Source organism: Falco cherrug, chromosome 2 (genome assembly GCF_023634085.1).
Source record: "Falco cherrug isolate bFalChe1 chromosome 2, bFalChe1.pri, whole genome shotgun sequence".
Taxonomy (NCBI): Eukaryota; Metazoa; Chordata; class Aves; order Falconiformes; family Falconidae; genus Falco; species Falco cherrug.
In genome coordinates, this window is record NC_073698.1 from 96,562,565 (window position 1) to 96,587,567 (window position 25,003).

General features: G+C 44.8%; 1 protein-coding gene and 1 long non-coding RNA gene across 10 annotated transcripts in view; both read right to left on the reverse strand.

Annotated features, from left to right (window-relative positions):
• Positions 1-4,178, reverse strand: part of WWC3 (WWC family member 3) — a 103,773-nt gene extending 99,595 nt beyond the window's left edge. For 5 of the 6 annotated variants that reach the window (XM_055702227.1, XM_055702226.1, XM_055702223.1 and 2 more), the window contains exon 1: positions 3,846-4,178. In XM_055702227.1, coding sequence (XP_055558202.1) covers positions 3,846-4,054 — 209 coding nt within the window. In that variant the 5' untranslated portion in view covers positions 4,055-4,178. The remainder of the gene's footprint in view (positions 1-3,845) is intronic. The other variant, XM_055702220.1, reaches the window with a different exon arrangement.
• Positions 4,179-11,069: 6,891 nt separating this feature from the next.
• Positions 11,070-21,890, reverse strand: LOC114014547 (uncharacterized). 4 transcript variants are annotated; one of them, XR_008731085.1, is made up of 3 exons: positions 21,642-21,890; positions 16,614-20,956; positions 11,070-12,862 (listed from the first exon to the last, which is right to left on the reverse strand). It is a non-coding gene; the product is annotated as an uncharacterized LOC114014547 (long non-coding RNA). The 4 variants fall into 4 exon arrangements; XR_008731086.1 differs by lacking the exon at positions 11,070-12,862 and having other exon boundaries at positions 12,879-17,416; positions 17,992-20,956; XR_008731084.1 differs by lacking the exon at positions 11,070-12,862 and having other exon boundaries at positions 12,880-20,165; positions 20,843-20,956.
• Between the last annotated feature and the right edge of the window lie 3,113 nt (positions 21,891-25,003).

Sequence of the window (25,003 nt, forward strand, 5' to 3'; positions counted from 1 at the left end):
TTTTCTGACTCTGAAGATTCCGCATCCAAACTCAGTGCTCCTCCTTTTCCCTCGGGGTTCCCTGCACAGCCAAGAAAAGAGCTGACACCTTCACACCCTGAACTCTCACCAGACTGGTTTCTTCTTACCTGTTTTTCCCTGCCCTACTGGTTTTCAGTCCAGTTCCCCCGGTTTTTTCTTCCCAGGCTTCAGGTGCTATCCTCCTTCTCCCTACCCCCAACTCCTTATTGCTTTGCTTTTCACCAAAATTTCCGCCCCTTCTATCAAATTCCAAGGACGACCCTACTTATTCCCATAATCCTTGTTCCAACGCACCTCTTCTAGAAGGCCAGGGTTTTTCTCCTGTGCACAAGTTACGCAGTGGTTAGGTCTCAGAATTAAGATGCTGATGTCGGACACAGGATAAAAAAACTCTGATTTCAGTCCAGCTTGCAGGAAGTTTCTGCAAAGGCATCTGCTAAAATCTAAGTCTTTACCCAGCCCATACTGATTTTTCAATTCCCCCCAAACTGGCCAAAATAGATGATTTCTCCATGCAAAAACACACCTACACAAGCTTTAAAATTCTTACTCCAAAACAGCATTGCTTAAATCTTCAAACAAGCAAGACAACTTGCTTTGAGAAGCTGAAGGAAACACTCCCTCTTCCCTAGAGTTGTTCCAAAGAAACAACACTGTATTTCAGCTGAAGTTTCCACATACAACAAATGTAACAAGACTCACCAGTTTGGAAACCTTTTGCTAAACTCCAACAGTTTTGGCTAAGCTCTAATCACATGGAAACACAGTCTTGTAACAAACAGCAACAGTACTAAGATTCTTGGTGCCACAAGGACCGCCAATATCAACCACAAATACAGTGAGTCTTTTACAAGATCATTTACAATCCCAGTTATTGACCAGAATTTCAATACAGCAAGTACTGTGCAAACACAAGATAAAAAGGCAGTTCACTCTCTCAAAGAACTTACAATCTATTAAGATAAAAGACAACTACTACCCAGAGATGAAAACATGCAGTGAATGGCTCCATTCCGAGATCTTCAGGATCTGCTACACAACTGTCCACAATGTATTCATTACACACAATCCACACAGATCAACACAGTTATCTTCCCCAGCCTAACCACTAATTTGATACCAAAGATGGAGAAACATCTGCTCACTCTTCTACTATTCTCCCTCTTTTTTCTTCATTTATTCCACTTTTTCTTACCATAGAAAATCAGAAGGTATCCAATTCCAAGTCCTTTATTCCCTCTTACTTTGTATTATTTTGATTTACCTCCCTTGCCCTCATCACCTTCTCTTACCCAGACTCCAAAACCCTTTATAGAGCACATTTCTCCTTCCTCAACTTCTCAAATTGGTGTTTCCTTCTCTTCTCACCTTCAATAGTAAGAAGGGGGGGGGGGGGGGGGGGGGGGGGGGATTTTGTTTTGTTTTGTTTTCAATCAAATAACTGCTTCAAATGAAATTCACTAACACAACCATAAAAAAGGCTGAGAAATCTCAGGGGAATGCTGAAAAGAAAAACAAACAACTAATTGCCAGCTACAGGGAAAGAGGTGCCTGTGGGGATGCTTAGGAGACTACTGCCCATAGGAAAGCTTGGAGGTGCTGATTCTCAGAACCCTAATCAAGTGCAGCATGGCCTGAGGTCCCATGGTTTTGTCCAGTTCCTCCTGTATAGAAGCAAAACCACTCAAACACAGAAAGGGGGGGCTGATGTGTCACGCTGCACCAAATTCAAAATGCCGAGGTACATATGATACAGGTAAGGTTGTTCCACCCTCCACTTTTTAAACTTTTTTTTCCCCAAAAATACAGCTTCAGTACCATTTCCTTGCTGCTCTGACCTTTCTCACCCAAGCTTGAGCAGAACACAGCTAACCTGATCCTTTCCTACTTTGCTGCTGCCCACAGGAATCTGAATAGCTGCAATGAAAACCAGAGACTGGTCACTTCCCGCTATGCGGAAGAACACAGATGTCTCACTAAAGTAACAACAGTAGTCTATTCTCCACGAGAGATTAACTCTGCAATCATAAAACTAGCTCCTGCTACTTGACTCCTGTAGAAACCACTGATACATGCTCATGAAAACATCTTGTCTTTTCTATCTGCCCCGATGTAAATGTCTCAGTCTCTGCTCCACAGCCTGTTCTTACTCAAAGTGAAAAATAAAAAAAGTTTAAACACTGGTGTGAAATATTTAGACCAATTTTCAAGCATCGTGTGGCATTTCAATTATTTCTTCAAAACATGAAGTCATAACTTTAGCAATGCTGTAAGTTGAACGGTAACTGAATTGACACACTCTAGTAAATGGCTAAATCTTTTTCATTATTTTCTGTATGCAAGATATTCCAAAAAACATACAGAAAAGCCACAGACATGTTGCTATGTCATCGGTTACCTTTAGAACAGCATATTACAAATTAAGCTAACAACATGTATATGCATTTTAATGTAGAAAATTTTGCTATCTAAAGCATACTAACAAACATGTAATGCCTCAGCAAAAAATTATGTGCGTGCGTAAGTATGTCTAAATAATGAGACAAAAGATCTTGATCTGATAGGTGAATATTTAGGCCATTTAAACAGTTATGTATCATTGTGCAAGACTACAGGAATCTCTCAAATTACTACAGTCTTTAACCCAGGCTGTGCTTAAACGTTTCTGTGGCCTGCTTAACATTCCAGGCATACTTCTGGCAAGGTAGCTCTGGCTGAGGTTCAAACTGTCCTTGTCCAACTTTCACTTACTATAAAAACATTGTTTAATATAGAAAAGTATACACAGAGACATATGTTTCTTATTTTGCAGACACCTAGAATACTGACACTTGTGTTCACTAACTTTGCATGGAAATTTTTAGGCCAATGCTTCCAAACAGCGTTGTACCTACCGGGCAGGACCCGCTACAGATAGTCCACGCTTCCACCAGCTTTAAGCCACGACGCTTAAATATTGCTTATAACGCAATTCTACTGAAAAACACAGAAGCAAGCCGCCCGTATTTATTCACCCTAATTAAAACGAGAAGGCCTAACTCGGTCTCACCACGCACCGCCGGGCCTGAGAGACGTGAAAACTCTGTCCCGGAACAGCGCAGACGGGTAATTTGCAGCAGACCGCGTATTTGTCAAATTAACTGCAGGAATTTACCGGGTTGCTTACCTCCACACAGCGTTATCTTTTATGAGGAGGTAATCTACCAAATTACTTCAGCATGCCTCCAGCCTGCTGCTGCCAATTAGTTCAGCCCGGCTAATAAATCAGGATGGCCGAGCCCTTCGGTTCCAGTGGGGCTAGCCCGGCATCTGAGGTACCAACAGAGGCGGCACGTTCCTGCCTCCCCATCTCCCCGCACACACGGACAACACTCGGTCTAAGCGCCCGCCACGGGCAAAAAAAGCCTTAATTCCCTTTTTTAACTTGGTCTAATTGAACACCTACGCCGGCGACAAACCCGTCAGCCGCCGCGGTAGGGGCTCTGCCCCTCACGTCTCCACACGCACCGGCCCAGGGCCGGCGTGACAGGGCCCCCGCACCCCGGGCCGCCCTCCCGCTCCGGGGCGAAGCGAGGCGAGGCGGAGCGGACAGGGGCACCGGCGGCCCCGCCGCCCACACCCTGCCCGCGGCGGCGGCCAGGGGAAGGAAAATGTCGCCGACGGGGCCGGGCCCGGCCAGGCCGCCGAGGGGCAGCGGGCGCGGAGAGTGGGACGGGGAGGCCTCCCCTGCTCGGCGGCGGGGCCGGCGCTCGGCGAAGTGAACCGCGCCCGGGCCCTCCTTCCCCCGGGATCTCCCTCGTCCGCCGGCGACTCCCGCCCCTTACCTGTCCCGGGGGTCGATCCACGAGGTCTGCCGGGTGTTATGGTCGATGTAAAAGACTCGCCCATCGAAGTCCCTCGCCTCCTCCCAGCCAGCGGGCAGCGGTAGCTCCGAGCTCTCCCGGCCCCGCTGCCCGCCCGCCGGCGGCCCGCCGCCCTGTCCTGCCGCCACTTGCTGCTGCCGCCGCCGCCGCCCGCCGCTCAACCACGGCATGGCCGCTCCGCCGCCGGGCCGACGCTGCCGCCCAGCTCCGGCCGAAACGCGCTCCCCGCCCGCCGCCGCCGGGGCAGCTCCCGTCCCGCCCGGGCCGCGGCCGCCCGCCGCCGCCTCCTCCTCTTCCTCCTCCTCCTCCAGCACTAACAGGCCGCCCCGCAGGGAGCGGGACTCGGGCGGCTCCGGCTGCGCCGCGCCGGGCTCATCCTCCCCCGCGCCAGTCCCGCTCCGCGCCGGGACCAGCCCCGCCGCGCTCCCTAACCCCGCCCGGGACCTGCCCCGCGCCGCCGCGGCTCCCAGCCCCCGAGCTCGGCCCGCCGGCCCGAGCGCCCCCGCCCCGCCGCTCAGCAGCGCCCCGCCGTCGCCTCCCCCCGCTCCCGCCCGGCGCCTGCCCCGGCCATCTTCCCTCCCTCCCTCCGCCAGGGCCCGGCCCCCGCCTCCGCCCCGCCCGGCTGTTCCCACGCCGCCGAGGGCCGGCCCGGCCGGGGAAGACCCTCCCGCACCGGCCCTTTCCCCCGGCCCGGCCCGGGCCTGCGGGGCTGGAGGGAAGCGGCGGGGCCCGGTCGGGCGGCCGCACCCCGCGCCGCGGAAGCCGGGCCCAAACCCAGACACGTCGGCTACGGAGTGAGGGCGGCAGCCCTCCGCCCCGGGCCCGGGCCGGGGGAAGGTGGCTGAGGCCCCACCGAGGCCCGTCCTGTCCCGCCCCGGGGCCTGTGCTCTGCCACGGCCCGCTGGGAACGGCGGGGAGGCGGGGGGGGCGCAGGGAAGGGGGAGCCATGGCCGGCCTTCTCGCCGGGTCATGCATCCCTCAGCGCCCACCCGAAAAGCCTTGGGAGCGCTGAGCAACCTGGATGCGCATAGGGACGTGGGGAAGGGACGGGTGTCCGCTGCAGAGCCACTAAAGGTGATGGAGGAGAGGTGTCACAGCGACCGTGCTGTCCCGACGCTTGGATAATGGTTGGTGGAAAACTATACATCCACCTTGCTGGACACCTCAGCTCAGTCCCCTAATTTCACCCTGCAGAGCAGAAAGCAGCTGTGTCTGGTTTGACCTGAGCCTGCAAGGCAGAGTTCCAGCTACCACCTAGAATTAAATTCCCCAAAACTTAGTTAAAACAGGGTTAAAGTTGGCCTGTTGTACTTTATGCCTTTCCAGGACGCTGACTTCAGCAAAATCTTTGGAAATAAAGAGTTAAGGTAATGCAGGCAAAGCTTCTGAAAACTAGGAAAGGAGTTAATATATTCTCAAACAACCTGAACTCAGCCCCCTGAAACTGGCAATACCCTGCCAGGGATTATATTGCAATTCCAATTATGTTCCACTTGCATTCACCATTTTAAGTTACAGCTCTATGAACATTAATTGCTGCAGTGTGCTTATAAAGGCAGGAAAATAGAGGACTTTTGCTCCTGGCTTCTTAGGCCATTCTCTCTTCTCCTCACCCCATTAGTTATCAAGGAACAGATATAGATAAGGTGGCAGATCAGGTGTTTTACCTATGTTTCAAAAGGTTATTTCAATAGTAGTAGGCTGGAGTCTTCTTACCAGGGCTATTGTCAGCAGTGAGGTGTGACAGGAGAGTAATATGTGGGTTTAGGGATGATTTCATACCAAAAGATTTCATACCAAAGCAGGGTATGAAACTCCGAGGGCAATGGTGAAGTAGGTGAAAAATGTGGTGAAGGTGTAAAATTTAGCAAATGCAACATTGTAGACCTGATCTTCAAACACACAACAGCTTATGTTTGGATCAGCATCTTTCAATGGAGAGTTTGCTTCAGCAAACTCCTGGGTGTTAGGCTGTCTCATGTGGCCCCAGGAGTTCAGCATATCTCCAGGAGGAAGGTGCTGCTTGTGTGTTACAGATGTTTCTGAGGCATATTTCAGAGAACAGAGTTGAGGCACAGTACAAACTCTCTTTTTCAGTGGTTGCAAGTTCCATTATGTTAAGTATGTCTTCCAGGTTTTCACAGGTTTTATTTAGCAGAGGCAGGCATTCTCAAATTTTCCACGTCTATGGATTTTCTAGTTAAAAAAACCAAAACAAAACAAAACAAAAAACTGTCCACTGTGCACCACAGCTCAGCTCTCCCTTCATTGCTTTTAATGTCCTTGCAGCAATTACCTTAGCACAATGTCTGCACAGCACAGCACCATGCCAAGACACTGGACTAGTTCATAATACCTGGAAGCAGTAGAGCCAGGTTGCTATAATAATCCACCAAGGCTAATTAGCCCTGCAGAGGATACGTGCAGCATCACCCTCCAACATGGGCTGGTTCTTCCTCATCAGTCCCCAGAGTCCCAAGAGAGCGTCAAGCTTCAGTGAAGAACCTGTAGCTGAAGGTTGCAGAAACATTGTAATACTGACCGTGGAGGCAGTAAAAAGATTTCAAATGCGTGTGGGGAGCTCAGCACAGAAGTGAGCAAGAGGGGAAACAGCAGGACTGAGCGTGGAATACTTCATTCAGCTCATAGCCCTTCAACTAAATTCTTGTCTTAACTTTGGCAAATTGCTCCAGGTTAGCACCAGAAAAGGACTTGGCTGGACTGTAGTTTCTCAGGCAGAATTATGATGCACATGTTCTGTGTAAAACATGAGCTGTATGTCCAGTGTGGCCTAGATCTCATGGATTCATTATAAGTGCAGTTGAGGATGTATATGCTACTACATAAAGGACAGGTCCAAGATTTTCAGGTGCACTGTGGCTACTTCTGCAACTGGCAGCTTACATCTCCCTAAATCTTGAACAAACATAAAAAAAAAAAGAAATCCTTAGATTCTGCCTGGGCAAAGTTTGCAGGCTAAATGTGAGAATATCTCCTAAAACCCTCAGATTTAAAATTGTCCTAGGCTTTTGATCTAATTTTTAGGCTGTCTGTATCTAGAAAAATCTTTAGCTTCAATTAGGAGCTGAAGCTTCTTAAATGCTCGTGAATTAAGGTGTTGAAAAACCTGATTCCAAGAGTCCAGCCAGCTGTGCACAGAGCTGCCTACAGTACCAGTAGGAAATGACAGGGCTAGCAGTTGCCTCATGAGAATAGAAACTCCCTCTGTCTGCAGCATGCTCATGCCAAAATGCCAGGCAGGAACTCTCAATTATTTTTCAGACCAGAATGGTACCCTTCCTCGGATGTTACCTCATCCTTCTGCCTGTTCCTTTGGAGGAAATGAACAAAGCATTCAGAAGCCAAGGATTATTGTTGAGTAACACAAAAAGGCAAAAAGAGAATAACCTGAAAAAGTCACTGTAGTTTTTATGCCAAAGCACTAATTTGCAATGCGTTTTGTGCCATCCTTCCCCCACAATGAAACTCTCCTGACCCTGCATTGCCGCTTTTCCCTTTTATTTTCTGTCCTCTTCGATGTCTGTTATGCTTCAAGGTGGTAAAGGGAAAGAGAGGGATGGAGAACCTGATGCAACACAGCATATCTCTGGTTTGGTTTGCAGAAAGAAACCCCTCTGCCAAACTAAGATGACCGGCATAGTATGGAACAGGTGATAAATAGAAGATTTCAACTTAAAAGAGACAGAAGTCTGCCACAGGAAATTAAATGCTTTCAGCACACATTAATCAGTCTGCACAAATGCAAATATATCATATTTCTTATAAAGATTTATCTACATAAATTTACATTAGTCCTTTGTCTCACCTGTATCTTCTCCACATATATATAGTAGACATCTCAATTCTCATGTATTTCACACACCTTCATTCCACACCTGTTTTCCTTTCCTTCCATTTTTTTCCACCCACAAACATTGCTCACACATTCACTCATTCCTCAGTCACACCTATTCCCATTAACTCGAAATTACATAAGCAGCTTCTGTTTGTGTACCCTCCCGTGCCATCTTCAGTGTTTATAACCACAGATTCTACCTACACATCTTCCCTGTTATACATGCTTCTACACCCAGGTCTGTAATAGATACCAGAACATTTTCCATAGAAAATGTAGGTAACACTTCCCACTGTAAGTTGTAGATAACAAGTTCCAGCTTTCCTACTGTCCATAGGAGAAGCCCTTAATTCTGCATAAAAATCCCAGCCTCATTTTAGCACTCTACTTCTTTCTCATGATTCCTGGAAAATGGCAGCCAGTCAGAACTGTTATCTCATTGTGTAGAATAACAACTCCATTCTCATCTTCTAGTTGTGAGTACTTATTTGCAATTTATTTCCCATTTCCTAGATCTTCCAACCTGTGTGGGACCTTGATAATGTCTTCACACCTAACTAAAAACTGTCGCTTCTCTGTGATCATAGATGTCATCTGGAATGGCAGAGCAAAGGCTCCTTTGTCACCACTGTCCTGACGCTATCACACTCATCCTGCAAACTGGGGCTTGCTACTTTTCCTGTATCTAACAGAATAAAATCATAAGAGACCGGGACGTATTTTCTCATTAGCTCTGTCCCTTCAGGGCTTTTCTATTCATCACACATACAGATATATGTAAAAATATAAATATAAATTAGAGATAGAGAGGGCCTAGAGATATATATGTACACACATACATGTTCACATACACACAGAAAGGCATCTTGTAAGGCCCATCTCTCCAAACCAAATAAATCTGCACACTGCGTATGACAACCTATTAGCTGGCTGAATCGCTCTGTTCCTGAGAAATCTGTCTCAGGGATGGATCTCCTTGGGCTGCCGTACAGAGATTTAAGCATCCTCCAGCATGGTGGAAACTGTGCTGGCTGCCCCGCTTTTGCAGCCGCAAGCTGGTGTGGCATCTGAAGTTCTTTCAGAGGGTTGCTGGGCAAAGAAGAGATTTGACACTTGAGTTTAAGTATGTGGAACAAGGTGGGACATTGTCCCTTTTGTAGGGGTAGCGATTGAGATGTTATGGAAGAGGAACTGGACAAGCACCAATCCCTGTGGATTACATAGGGGTTCAGGGGTGGTGTAATAACTGACACAGAGATACGGTATGTAGTAGGAAAGGTGATCAACAGTCATCCACTGCAGCGGAACTGAGGAGTAGCGAACCCTCAAACCCTCACTTGCTGTCAGCAGCCAAGAGCAGGGCTCCAGGAACAGATCATCTGTTGATGATCATTCTCTGGCACAGCTATAGCTGTGAAGGGTGCCAGGAAGCAAAGCAGACATGTAAAATCCCTGAGGACTTTCAGGGTGGGAGACAGAGTAGAGAGCTGTGTCTGTGTACACGTGACGGAAGCAAGTCTTTCTCTTTACACACCGAGCAGGCCTGATAAGATACTCTTCCTGAGGCAGGGTATTTCCACATAGAAAACAGACAGAAAATCCCAAATCAGTGGGAAAAAAACCAGAGGATAAATCTGAATCTAACATGAAGCATAACTGAAAGATTTCACAAACAAGAGTGTTTTATCAGGAGGCATTTATGTAGGGGAAGATTTATTCATTCTGCAACAACAACTCCATCTGAGAAATGCTGAAGCAATCCTACAAGCCTTTTGTATTCATGGGTATTTGCCCCCCTGCTTCTTTTCTTCGTAGTAATTCCAATTAAATGGACCATGGAAGGTCTGTAGTTACAGTCTTTGGGTCAGTAATCCACATCCAGCCAAGGAAATAAATAATAACAAGCTATTGTGTGCTTCACTTCCTGGTAGGGAAGTAACATTACGAGTTGCATTGCCATAGTGCGTAGTATGCATACATGACACGTGAGGTAGTTGGCAAAGAGGACAGTACATCTGGGCACATGAAGAGAATAGTCTCTTACGGTATTTTTGGTTCAAGTGTTAAGGCTGTGGTTAGCTTTTGAATGGATCCGATTCAAGCCCTTAGATACTCACTGCAAAGAAACGTATACATAACTATTTGTTCTCATATCATTATGCCCACAAAACACTGAAATATGTATATAGTGTGCTTGTATAACGCACATTTGAAATTCTGTAGCATACCAAAATTCTTCCTTTATGACACTGATTTAATACGCAGTCTATAGGTAGAATTATCGAACAGAAAGTTTTGAAGAAACCAAATTATGTAGAAATAGTAAGATATGACACTCCTCTAGGCTTCGCAGCTTACAAACAGAAAAGTTAGAAAATATAGAAAATTTAGATATTAAATAACTGTAGCAATAGATTTAAATATCAATCAATTCCCCTTAGAGTGCAGGCCCACTTACATCCAGCTTGCATACCCCTTTCTAATCCTCCATGTCACAGCACCTACTCATTTCTCTCTCAAAGGCCTGAGATAAAGGCTGTGTGAGTTTCTCTTCACCATTCCCAATACAATGTTTCACGCTGAATCAGCGGTCAGTAGTACTTGCTTCAAACAGTGTAAGTGCTTGTACTCAGGAAATCCCACCGAACCTGTTTCCCTGGACAAATCCCATTCTTCATGGTACACCCCAGCTTGCCAACCATTTCAATGCCCAGCCTCAGCATTTTATCTATCAAAACATCAGCATTTTATCTATCAAAACATTTAGGATATTTATAATCATGAAAAGTGTTTTGGGGTTTTTTCCCTCATAGACACACAAGAAATGTTTCATGTGCCTTCCTGTGGTACATTCTGTCCCAGTGAACTTTCAAGTCTGAAGCTCATCATGAAGTGTTGTGCATAAATTGCACAACATGTAAAAATTTAGATTTCTAAAATTCTCTGAAGGGATCTGCTGAGTCATCAAGCTAGTTTAGTCAAAGCAAAGCTCCTGCTCTAACATCCCACTGCAGGGCTTGAGAGAGTAGGGGGTAGTTACTCCAGTCGGCTCTCTCATCTCTATCTTCACTGTGAATACTCACCCACTTACTCTGTTTGCAAACTTAAGCCTGTTTCACTTAAGTGCTTTCCCAGACAACTATAAATAGGCTCTTGGAAGTGGTAATTAAGTCAGGACCACATTCACTCACAGGAATTTAACAGCTTCTCCTGGCAGAATACAATTGTTTTTTCCTCCTCCATCCAGGTCTTTGCAATTGGCCACAGAGGACCTGGAACGCTTTAACGGTACAAACCATTTGCAGTATGATTGTATACTGGCACGATATTATTCCTTTTCCTTCATTATTCATGCTGCTATTAATTTTTATTAAAAAAATAATGTTAAGAAACAGATTCAGTCTGAGCTCAGACTTGTCATGAGCCCAAAATAAAACAGGATGGTGGAAGAAAGGGTGGAGCTGACCAGGAGGGCCCAAGGACTGGGCGACAAGACGGTGGGTGCTGGGGAGAACCTGTGCAGATGTGAGCAGAGACAGCTGTGAACTCCAGCGTACAAAAATATATTTCAACTTACTGTGATTATAATTTAAGGCTTATTGTACTATATTTACCCCGCATTATACTAGCGTCAGTGACTGCAATGACATTCTTGTGTTACTTGCGTCATTGTGACAAGTTGCTGTAAGGCAACTTCTCTAAAAAAAAACATTTGTTGACATCAGCTGGATTTTTTTTTTCAAATGTTGGTTAAATTAAACTTGGGGGAAAAAGGTTAATCTTCTGGAGTTTTGTTTCACTTTATACTTAAAGTAAGGGAGATTTATTTGTCCTATTGGCTTTTACAAAGAACCCTCTCGTACCAGCATGCTTTCATATGCCCGATGACCACAGCCCACCACATTTCAGCCCCAGCAGGGCATGTTTTTTTGCCTCCTGGCCTTAAAGCCATGGCATGTGCTATGACGCCCCATGGTGAGGAGGCCCCCTCCTTGCTGCCGCTGCTGTGTGCTGCTCGGACAGGGTGCTTGGCGGAAGGACGGAAGACTGGTATGTGTCTTGTGTTGATATGAACGACGATAAATGTATTCACTCTCCTGCATAAAGCTTTTGAAGAGAGAACTTTCTAGATAAATTACCATATATAGGCTTTCTGCAGGATTCCCCAGCACACTCGCTCAGTGACTCCCAATTACTTCAACAACAGTGTAGTGCTTGTTCTCACATTGACATCACTGGAGAGATATTTATTCCAACACATGATGTTTGCTGTGCAGAATATGCCCAATTTTGTTTTACAAAAGCACATTATTGCAGCTGATTTTTTATTTTCATCCAAAGATGTATTGTCTGTGGTATTGCATACTCTTAGGGAAAGAAACAACACAAAACAACCCTCCACAACCCCCTTTTTTTTCCATCTAAAGAAACATGCCAGTTCACATGTATTCCAGTAAGTATATGTTCCAGTTTGGTAATACAAGAATAATACTGGCAATGCATATTGTGATTTGGATACTGGAAACATGCTACGAAATCTGTATGATGAGAATGATTGTACCAAGTCACACCAAAGTCCACCCAGCCCGGTACTGTATTTCTAATGGTGGCCACTACCAGCTGCCCAGAAGACTGTAAGGACAAATCAAGCATACAGTGACATTTTTTCAAGAACCATCTTCCAATCGCCAGCAAATAGAAACTCAGGGTGTTCTGGCCCAGAGCTGTTATCCTTGTATTCAGCAGCTCTCAAGGGATTTTCTTTACTGAATTCATCCAGTTGTTTTAGCAGCCACAACATACATGGCAAAGATCTTTATCCATGCACTTTGAGAAGTACTACCTTTTGTTTTGAACCCTCATGCTATCACCAGTTGACGCTTCCTATCTGTTGTGCTAAAGGAAACTGATTATTCTGTCTTCTCCATGCAGATGTATCATATCCCTCCTCCATCCTTGCCGTGACGTAGTTTTTTGTGATTATCTCCAGCCTTATGGAGGAAGAAATCTCTTCATTTTGCTCAACTTGGAATGAAGTGATCATTGCTCCTCATTCACCATGATGACTGACCAACATATTAGACAAAAGGGTTGGATAATAGTTCCCACTGGTCTGTCCTTTCTGAAATGAAGGCAAAAATACAATTAAATGGTTTATTTTGTCCTTTGGTGAATTTTACCACATGCAGTGGATGTGCATGGAAGTGCTGAATCTCAGAACCCCCAAAAGCTATACCAGTTCAGAAAAGAAAAATTCGTTACAGCATTCCCCAGTATGCCTGGATCAGAAAAAAACATCCATAGTACTATTACATTAATGTTATAGGAGTATTACTTTCATAACCAGAATAGTTCCTACTATATAGCAGTCATTGATATTTATTCAGGGATTTTTTTCTTTTTTTTTCCTTGGGTTTTGTTTCCTTTTTACTTTTTTCTGGCCAGCACTGTGAACCCAGCTGGATGAATATTGTTCTTTTAAGTCAACAACACCCTCAGAAATCAAGTCAATATTTTATTGTGGTGAACAGATCATTGCTAGATGCAGGATATATGCAAAGAATTTCTAACTTCTTTTATTTCTAATGTTCAAAAGAGAAAAATAAAAATAAGCAAAATTAGTTTGATGATTGTAATTTTTGTCCTCCGTCATCCCCCAGTGAACACTGCCTAGGCAAATTACGTAGGCAGAAGACTTCTAAGGACTCTGAGAGCTTTTAAAGTTCAGATATACTCAAGTTCTTGTTAAGTTTACATTAAAGTTACCATTTAAACTGACTCCCAGAGATTATTTTTTTTAAATATAGCTGCATTAATACTCAGTGGGTCACATACAATATTAAGGAAAGTTTAAATGATCATTTGGCTGCTTAGAATTTCTTCCAGTTTAAAAACATCTAATTAGTTTTTTTTAATTTAATTCTAAGATCTCTCACCCCTTTAAAATCAAACTTGTAAAATCAGGGCTCTTTTCCTTTATTTTACCTTTACTACAGGAAAATCTGCAAGTTTCTGTAATGCCTAGTATTGTAAACACCATATTGCTATACTTGGTATAGCAATAATACAGCCAAAAGAAAAGCATATGCTGAGCTCACTATATTGAATTAAGATCAGTATCCAGCGGTGTACTTCTGTCACTAAACAGAGCAATCTGGCACAAAGTTAAAAAGCTAGGATTTTATTCATTACTTGACCCAACACCTCAGCTGCACAGAATGCCAAGGTCAGTACCCTCAGAATAGTTTGATGCTGGGGAGATCCGTGCTGAGTTACTCCTTTTGTCATACCAATATACTGCTGAAGATTTGGTCTGGCTCCAAGCAGAGCAAGCGTCTCTTCTGTGCTCCTCCAGAAAAGTAAACATGTTTTCCTCTCTATTGACTTTACCAGCAAGGTAGGCATCTCACTTTGGAAGCTCTGGATTTTTATATCCAAGTTACACACTTCGAATTGCCTGAAGCAGATAATGAAGATACCATCCTTTAGTAATATTTGTTATACATGGCTGCCCATCATCCCGAAGAATGAAAAATTTTGTGGCAAAGGCAGGGCTGCAAACCCAGTTCTCTGGGGTGGGAGGCAGCTGATTTAATCACCAGACTTTCTCTTTGCACAGCGTCTTGCCTCATTCACTAAACACTTCCAGCCTGTGGCATGCAAAAATGAAAAATGCCAAGTTCTGTCAAAACCAAAGCTGAAAGGTTTAAAATGACACTAAGTATGGAGCTGAAGAGACCTTCCTGGATGACCAGCACGACTGCCTGGTGCCACTGACATTAGACTCTGCAGGTCCAAGGGCTGCGTGTGTTTCCTTTGTAAACTCTGACACTGGGAATGCCAGAGGGAAATTTCCAGGGGGGAAAGTTGAGAGATGCTGCTTTTTCCTTTTAGCAGTTGCCAGTATCCTGCAGATACCCAGCTGAAAGACGGAAAGGGGGTTGCCATGCCCAGCTTCCAGACCTGGATGTCCTGAAGAGGTAAGCTGCCTACTGAACCACTCTTTGGTTTGTAGGTCTCAGGCACCACTTCTGCCAATCACTGACATAACTGGGCAAAAACAAATCTGCAGGCTGTGAAATGTTTCATGGAATTGCATCAACACAAAAACCAAACCAAACCAAACCCGCAACCAAACAGTACGTGTGATGTGCCTCAAGTCTGGTGAGCCATAATTTTCATCTATGCCCGAATTGAAAATTATGGATTATACTAATTCAACCTCATTATCAGATCTGATAGAACAATAGAGAGGTCATGGGGTTGGGGGGGGGGGGGTGTAAGAAAAGAAAGCATTACATTTACAGTGTTATTCAGAATGCGATAATTGTGTGCATGAAAGCTCTGGCAGCGCATTTGATCTCCCTGTTGCCATCCAGCTGGCATACATTATTAGTATGTGCTTTTCTATGACCACCAGCTCGGCTGAAGTTCTGGTCAGCATATTTAGGATGTCCTATACTCTTCTGAATATAAGAAAATCTAGAAAATGAGCAATGAGCGTTTCATGTGGTGTTCTCTTTTCCACTGTGAGATTCCTGACTGTGGTTTCTTTTTTTGCTGTGGCTGTCAACATTATGAAGAAGTTTTAGGACCTCAGTGCAGAAAATATGCTCCTTGAAGCGTATGTCAGTAGTATACTTCAGGGCTGAAATAGTAGAATTTTTCTTTTGGCTGGAAAAACTTACAAATGACATTTCTCTTTTCTCAGAGGTTATTTCAATACTTTATTTTTTTCTGTAAGACAGTCTGTATATGAACTAGGCTAGTAACAGCTAATTTTCCTGCTATCAATACCCTTTGGGAGTATCAATTTATTAGAAGTAAAATGTCATATAATCCTCCCTCCCAACACCACCATTATTTATGACTAATCTATTAATAGGTTCTATAACTTGGTTTTATTAACAAAAGATACGACTGCATATTTGGTAGTAACTCTCTTGATATCAAGGCAAAAAGCCACGAGATTAGAATCATATTTTCTCAAAAATGCTTTCTAACAATAGATAGAATTCACACCAAAGAACATCTTGCTAAGAATAGACGGAATTATTGTGTAAAAATGCTTCATGCACAATGGAAAAAATTCCAGTAATTTTGGCTCAGAGGCCATAACAATTTGTGACAAAAAGAAAATGATGCTGTCACAAGCACAGAAAAATGTTTTAGCTCTGCTAGCGTGCTGCTTGATTGCTCACCCCAGCTAAGCATTTCACTGTCTTTTGGAAGAACTTAACCTTTTTAAAAATTTGCCACTTTTAGGTTGTTGTCTATCTCCTATATTAAAAATGTAGTTGTCACTACCATATGTGAATGCAAATTGAGATTGCTTTTTCATTAGATCATTGGGTTTTTGAATGTTTCATCCCAGTATAACTTGTCTTGAAAAGGAGTGCTTCAGTAGTATCTTCAAAGCTAGCTCACTAATCCTCAGAACACGATTTGATACCCGCACGTCTGACTGCAGTTAGACTTGCCAGTGCGCTCACTGCGTATTACGCTAATACTGTATCACACTTCCCTTATACATGTTTTTCTTGACTTTTCAAGCTCCTCCTTCAGCAGAAGAGGATCCTACCATTCTTAAATGCTAGCCCATGATTAGCATGATTAGCAACAGCAGCTTCTTCATCCTCATTTTTAGCATCCCACTTACACCTGAAAGAAAAGTCCAGTGTCTTTAGAGCTATGCTGTGTTTTTCAAGAGACATGAATCACACCATCGCAATTACCATGAGAAAGGACAGTCTGTCATTAGGGTGTGGTCAACATATGTGAAATGTGCATGTTTCACATCATATGAGCACATAACTTGAACATATCACTCCTCGAGGCAGGTGTTACAGCCTAACCAAAGCAAACAGGCTCACCTCCAGCTCAAGCGATGCCACGGTGAATGAAGCAGCCAGTAGTGAGAGCCCAACTACTCACACTGTGCAGAACAGCCATGCTCCCTGCTGCTGCATGTCCCCCCTTCCCTTTGCCTTGTGCCCCACAGGCAAGGTGAGGAACCAAAAACCGGGAAGCTCCACTGGGGCTGTGACAGCAGGACCGGAGCTGCAAGCTTCGGGGCCCAGACGGTTAATCTCCTTCTCAGTGTGTACTTGGTGGGTCCGCACATTGAAAGTGGGGAGGCCTGACTTTCATTTAATACGTCTGTGCTCTGCCAAAGCAGCTAAATGTAAAATGTCCCCGTGTACCCCATTTAGAGAAGTCTACTGTAGAAGAATTGATACCTTTTATTAATACATTCTCATTTAGATGTATTTAAATGCTTGGTTAATTTTAATTTTGGACTTGTCTACCCATAAATTTGAAATATCTAATGAAACCTGTTCCTGGCAGTTCAGACTAAATGTGGAGGTCTGGCTTTAGGCAGGGCCGTGGCATCAGAAGTCCTGCTATGTTATACAGCTGACAGGAAGGTTAAATTTAAAGCCATTCTGGAGGGCACACCTTCAGGAGACAGCTTAATTCTCTCCTTTTTCACAAATCATTGTAATCTTTTTCCATGCAAATTACTTGGCCTTCAGTATCTTCTCTCATCCTGTGTGAAAAGCACTCGTGCATTCCAAAATCTTTTGAGAGTCATATGTGGAAGCTGAATTTCCCTCCCAGAGTTTGGAGCTTCAACCTTTGCTTCCTCTATTAACCACAAAATGCAGAACTGCCTCTTTAAAAAGAAAAAAAACAAGTTAGTGAGCATAGCTTGCTGTGATTTTTATGTTCTTTCACATTTTCCTGCCACACTTCCTTTATTGTTGTCTGTCATTAGGTTAATTGTAATTTCATCTGGCTTAGACATCTGTCATTTTGTTTATCTTTTCTGTACCATACATACCAACAGCACAGCGTAAGTAACAACAGTAGAAGAGTGTTTATGTTAATAACAACAAGCATACAAGGAATTGTTCTATGTCAGGTGCTATCTTACAGCATCCCGTTAAAAGAACAGATTACCAGTGAACACTAAACACCTGTTTTTTTACATTCTTTAGTAAATGACTAATGTTTACATACAAAGAGAAGGTGATCTCAATTGCAAGCAGTAGCAGCTGGCAATCCCACTGCCAAATCCTTGCAAATGTTAGCCAGTTAGCAAAACCAACAGTTTTCTGTTCATGAACTCCAACTGTCAGTTTTATTTGTTCGCAGCTAACGGAAATATTACCTATGTATATAGGATTGCTAGCCAAAGACCTTCCCACAGCTGGTTGCTGGCACCAAGTATGCCCCATGGATCAGTACCTGAGGTGGCGTGATGACAGGATTTATCTTGATAGAAGACTTCACAGGTTATCAGAGAAAGAGTAGAAAGATCCTGTATGTAAGCAAGGTGAAGCCACACAGGGTCCTAGAGGAGGAACAAACCCTATTTCCTGCCTGGCTGGGATGGAGGGCAGGCGGAAAGGAGGAGGAAAGGAGATACTTCCATTGTTTACAACAGAATAGAAATTCCAGCTCGCAGACACTGAGAGGCAGAGGCCTGAAAAGACGTAATGACATTCCTTCTGCCTCACGTGCTCACCTCCAACTGGTCTTTGAGAATCATTTCCATAAATACCTTCCAGGAGGAGAAGCTGAAAAGTATTCCTTATGCACGGAACATGAGCGTCTGAACAACACACATTTCTGGAGGGAAGAACATTTAATTGACATGAAAATCAAGGTAGCACACTACACTGTATTCAACATACACCTCTAGTTTGGAGGTAAACAAATTTTCCATATTCCTACCCAAGCAATGCCAGAGGCAGAGGTCTGATTCGTGAACCAAAGCCTCCAATTTGTCAGCTCCTGGTACTGCAAGTTAAAAGCCAGCACAATAACCAAAAGAGAAACCAGCTATCTTTTCAAAGGAAATCACTTCTATTACAAGGAAACATTCAGAAGTCTTTATGAAAGCCAAGTAGACAAGCTGATTCTTGCAGCAGCACTGAAGTAAAAACCAATGCATTAATTATTATCATTATATACATGCCAATTAAATGTAAACCAATTTAATTACTAATATTGATTGTGGGGTTTTATTTCCTGATTGTAAGAAAATAAAGTCTTTTGAATGTGTTTGCAGTATCAATCACAGTCTTACAAATCGTTCAATAGGAACTTTACTTGTTCATATCCAGGAAGTTGCTCGCTCACAGGACATGTATTTTGGTAACCGACCCATAACTGAAAATTATGAGCAAAGAATGTAGGTTGTACCTGTTTCATGGTTCTGTCGTTTTAATTCAGCATTTCATATTATATGTTTTGTCATCTTTCATATAATTGTATTTACTGAAAGCTGCCTATACATAGGTCTAAAATATTTTTCCAGAATTAATGTTACTTCAAGTTCCTCCTTTCCATCTCAATCTGTTTTGGAACGCAGACCAAGTCTGAAAATTTCCAGCCAGAAAAAATGTTTATGCTACTAGGCAGGGCACAATACATACCTATGTATATGCAAACACTCCCCTTGCTGCACAGCACTGCCATTTCTTTCCAGCTTTGTAGATCTTTATTAGAAAGTCGATTTATGGATAATGCTTATCTAAATGAGAGCTGTCATGACAGCATCTGAGTTAAATTAGGTGTAGCACCATTCATTTTCTGGGCAGTATAAGTCCTGCATAGCTAGTTTTTGCCTTCTGTTTTGTATTAACTATCAATGTTACCTGCCAAGGAGTTTCCCTTATTGAAACCAGTTGAATTTTCAGTTTTTCATTTGGATAAAACCCTGAAAGCTGGAATGGAAGGAAAGTTAAAGACTTAGGTGTCCAATACTGACTTCCAGTCAAAGAATAAAAAAGAAGAATCTGGTCAAAAGCAGTTGAGCACCAATCACCCTTAAATCTTTTGAAAAAATCCCAGCCCTGTGTGTTTGAATGTAGTGTACTATGCTGCTAGCCTCCTCTCCCAGCTTCCTTAAATCAGTGTGGAATGACACCAGCTCAAGTAGCACACGTTTAAATGGTAGAGCAAAGGGCAACTTATTACCTGTCTTTGATAGTTATGTCTGCACAGTTGTGTTCCCTTAGTTCTGTAATATCTAATTATATAAATCCTTCTGAATGTTTATCATAGAGTTTCAAGTGGATGTCATACTCTGCTACCCAGATACTTTAATACTTTTAAACAGCCTTAAAAGTAGAGAGGATATTCAAAAATCATGTGTTTCCTACCTGGTCAAGGCTCTTCCTAGTTGTGTCTGTGAGAGAACCACAAGTTATTTTTAAATAAAGAGCTTTATTTTTTTCTTTCTATAAATTCTCCAAAGGAAGGAAGTCTTTACCAGAAGGCTCCACAGGTTGGTTTCCTTTTACTGGCATAAGAAATGTCATTTGATGGTTTGCCTTGAAACTGAATCCAAACGTCAGTGCCTGTCCAGGCCCTCCTCCAGACTGACTTATCCACCAAAATAAAATGTGAACAACCTGAAACATTTGTAAGAGTTTGGCATGTGATACACAGTGTGTTTCTCGGGACACAGTTTTTGTAATGTCTGCTTTCCTGAACTGCCAGAGATGTGGCAGCGCTGTGGACGGCAGATTACCAAAAAATGTCAAACACCAGTAAAATTAAAGAGACAAAGGAGGAAAACCTCTCCAGCAGTAGGAAACTGAGGTCTTCAGAAGACAAAGATCGTCCTTCTGCCTTAAAAACTGAAAAAAAGTCTTTCACAATAATCTTAATTATTTTTGCCACAGTAGTATCATTTAATCATAACAAGAAGAGCTGCTGTAAAAGAACCATATCCTTTGTAGCTACATCAATAAATTATTGTGCAAGTGACTCTTCCAGCCCAGGCTGCAGTAGACAAGAGTGGTCTAGCATGTTGCCATACTCAAGTGCAGTTTCCAGGAAAATTAAAACAGGACTATGGTATGGTGCTGTTCCTGCACTAGGCCTGTGCCTCTAAACTTCATTGCCAGTGTAAACAAAGCAGAAATTTTGTTATACATAAACTTAATTAATGTAAATATAAATTTAATAAACATACATTAAACATTATATCTAAATTTAACTCTGCCCTCTGATAGACACATAGAGCAGTACCTTCTCTTCTAATATGGAAATCTGCATTTTTCAAGTAACACTAACATCCTCTTACCACACCAGAGTAGCACCATGCAGCGTGGGAACAGCGCGAGCACCCCAGGGGGGCTCCAGCTCATTACAGCACGCCAGCATCGCAGGGTTCAGCAAGCTCCGGGGTCTGCGTTCTCTGTAACGGGATTCAGATGAGTTTCTGAAATTGGTTTTCTGGAAATTCTAGAACTTCAGAGCCAGTGGAATAGGACAAAATTTATCGGTGTGTCAGAAAAAAACCTGTTAAGGAAGCAGGGGCACCTTTATTCCCTTTCCTGCAAATCCTAAATTTGGCCTCAAGAAACACTTTGTGAACATCAGTAGTAAAAGATGTCGCTGTATTCAAAAGAAAAAAAATACAGCTGAAGTTTGTTAAACTATGTAATGTTTTGCAGGAAAAATAGTTTACTGAATAAATACAACTAATATACATCGCACTATACGCAAACAACACGAGGGATGAGGAGGGGGGGGAAGGTACTAATGAAATGACAGGTATTGTGAGAAAAAGGGCCGAAGGGATGTAGGGGCTTTATCGCACCTGTCGTGCACCCAGGGCGGCGCCTTGGCCACGCACCCCCCGAGCCACAGCGCTGCAGGTCACCGGGGCACCCGCCTCTCCCGCACGGCTGCGGCGGGGGTCCCTCAGCCGCCCTACGAGCCTCCCCTGGCCGGGCAAGTCCTCCGGCCCCCCGGAGCACCGGGGAGCGGCAACCCCTGAGGAAGAGCCCGGGGTGGGACCCCCCGGCGCCGCTCGCTCTCCGCATGGAGCATCCCCCTCCCCTGCCGCCCAGAGCCGGCCCCGGCGGCCGTGTGCCCACCTGGGTGCCAGCCTCCCTCCACCGCTCTCCAGCTGGCCCGAAGACACGGCTGCTTTGCTTCCCGTGTGGGCTCTGCTGGTTCGCCAGGCCTGGGACAGGGAGAACGAACCCACCGCAGGGCTCCCCGCGGTGCGCGCTGCAGCTTCAGGGCTTGCTTAAGGTGCCTGCCGCGGGGGGGGGTACGGGCAGGGCCGCCTGCCCACAGCCTGCCTCGCCGGGCGGGGAGTGCCCAGCGCCGCGCTGCCGCCGGGGGGGGGGCTGCCGCCGGTGGGGGGCGCTGCCGCCGGGAGGGGGCGCTGCCGCCGGGAGGGGGCGCTGCCGCCTGGGGGGGGCGCTGCCGCCAGCCGCTGCCCCGGGAGCGGGCGGCCCGGCCCGGTGCGGCGCAGGGCCCGGGCGCCCTCTGGCGGCACCGCGGCGCTGGACCCACCTCCAAGGCGCCGGGAGGTGGCCGCGCCCCCGCCCCCGCACCGGGGTTTTTGGGGGACGGGAAGGGGGCAATAAGCCATGTGGCCCCGCCAGCGGGCTCAGTGCCGTGCCGAGGCCACGTTAGCGACCCGCTGCGCTCAGAGACCTGTCGACTGAAGCGGGGGCCGCTGAGGATCCCGCGAGCCCCTGGCATTTACACTACATCCCCTCCACAGGCTTCCCTCCCAGACCTATTTTTCCTGAACATCTCCCTACACATGGCTTGACGCTGCTTGAAGGAAGGCTTTGCTTTCTCCGCCGTAGACCCCCCCTCAAAGGCCACCCTAGGGTGCCCCGGGCCACCCCCTGCCTTGTTTCACAGGCAATGCTGCGGGCCGGCTGCCCCCACCGCCACTGCTCGCACAAAGCCCCGCATGCCAGGGCAGCCTTGGACTCTGCGGCTGCTGCTGCTCCTGCCTTGTTTCTGCTTTGGCTCATCCTTTGTGACCATGAGTGTGGTTATTGTTCCAAACAGAAGTGCCGTACGGAAGGAATTGTGGGTTCACTGCCACCATCAGCTCCCAGACAAACCCTGGAGGGACATCCCAAACAAACAAACCAACCCACCCTCCTGGAAGTTCCTTTGTGGGAGGAAGAAGACCCAGGGGGTGAGTTTTGGGAAATCTTTGTCACATTAACACTTTTGCTTTGCCTCAGAGTATGTTGGGACCACATGGGACGTGAGATAACCAGGAGTAGGTGCAAAACTTCCAGATGTAGGCATGCACAGCTGAGAGCAATGGCCATCTGCTGGAGTCACAGCATCAGGTGCGTGAAGGAGATGTTGATGGGCCACATGGGAGCTCTGAGGTGCTGTCACAACCTGCAGAGAACTGCAGCCCTGAGTGTCTACCAGTGTGGGTGGTCAAAGCCAAACTCCAAACCCTCTGCATTCAGATAACAGGAGTGAGATGCTGATGGGATCACAGGAGTGTGAGATGCTGATGGGATCATGACACTTTTGCTTTCTGTGGCTGCCTGAGGGTGAATCCCTTTTAAAGGCATAACCACGCTCACCAACAGAATTGCGACACCCACTGCCTCTCAGAAAACATAGGGTATATCATCTGGTACATATTTAGTGACTCTTCTGATTTAGCTTTCTCAAAAATTAAGCAAGATTACACTTACCAAAACCTCTCTGCAATACAAAACAATGGTGCTATTCATATATGACGTGTATGACTTTGCACTGACCCACACATTTACAATAACATGTGCCATGTTCAGGGTATGTCAGGGTAATTACTCATGTGTCCTGGTGCCCACCTGCTGAACTCCCAGCTGGTTTTCTTAGTGAATCATTGGCAGGTGCGTACGTCCCCTCCCAAGTTCATTTAAAGGCAAGAAAATGGAGTTCTAAACGTACCTCTTTTTCCTTTATTATGAAGACCAGGCTCGTGACTTGGCTGCAAAAACAAGTAAGCAGGTACAATGCACTCACAGCCATGCTGCCTAAGGTTCCTTGTGTCCTCTTCTCCAGCCTCCTTGCACATGCACTTGGGGCACCCTGAAGAAACCACAGAATCATACTGGCAATGCACAAAACCACTGTAGGACAATCCCTTTCCAGACAGACAAAGATTATTATTAAATTTTTCTAATCCTTGCACATTCTGAAAGGTGAGAATAAACACAGATTTGTGGTTGTGGACATATACATGCGTTAATCCATGGAAAGTAAAGCTAGCCTAAAAACCTGCAAATATTTGACATGGCCATTGTGGACAATATTTCCCTATCCCAGTCTTGGCGAGTTCACTCATTTGATGACATTTCTCAGATTTGCAGTCCTTGCTTCTAAAGAACACTAGTTTCTTGTGCCTTTAAATGTAGGATTTGCTTACTTTTATCCGGTGCCATGACAAATTTAGGCATCATTCTGCTTCCCAAAGTGTGGGACATTAAGAGGTAGAAAGTCTGCACATGAACCAAACATCATCAAGAAAACAAACACCTAGCCTTTCTTTCACTTTTTAAGACCTTTTTAAATGAATAACTTGACAGAGAAGGCAGCAGCTGAAAATAAGTACCAGCTGTGGAGCTAAACAATTCCTCACATCACTATAGCTTATGACTTTGTCAATCAATAATAATATATTATTTTCAAAGACAATTTAATGAGATGCTGAGTCTAAAATGTAAAATACCACCATCCATTAACTTTAATGATGTAAAGGCATTCAGTCTTCTAGTGTTTGTACATGCCCAGAGGTATCAGATTGGAATTTGGTGAGGTCAGGCCAAGTGTGGCCTCAATAGGGGATAATATCCTGCAGGAAACAGTAGGAGACACAGCACTCACTAGAGGACACCCAAAGCTAATTTCTCTTCGTAATTATACAGGTGCAACACCTGTGTTACAAGTGACAGGATTTGCTTACCCACACTGTAGATATATTTGAGCGTGTAATGTAAAGACCTTTAATAAAAGCAACAGGTAAGAGGCCAAAACTTTTTAAAGCCTTTGAACAACACATGAGGTGCCATTCCATCTTCTGCCAAGCACGGATATCCTTCACTTTGTTATTCGATTTCCAGAGATTTTATGCAACTCCTGTTTTAAAGATGCAATTTGAAACTGGCTAGCCAAACTAAAGGTAAAGATTTTCTACATTAATTGCTGAAACATCCATGATAGCCCTTACATATGTACAATTTTGCTATGGAAGATATCTGACAGCAATATGAGAGAGCTTGGTCTCAGGTTTTTGTTGCAACAGTTGTTTTGAAAATGCGAGATACTTCACACAGACAGTCCCAGAGCAACTATCAGTAACAAATACTTTCTCTGAGCACCATGAGTCAATTGATAACCCAGAGCTACAAGGAGGACTGGTTTGTTACGAGTCGAGAGAAAGTTGTTGTTGTTGTTGTTGTTGTTGTTTGCTAGAGCC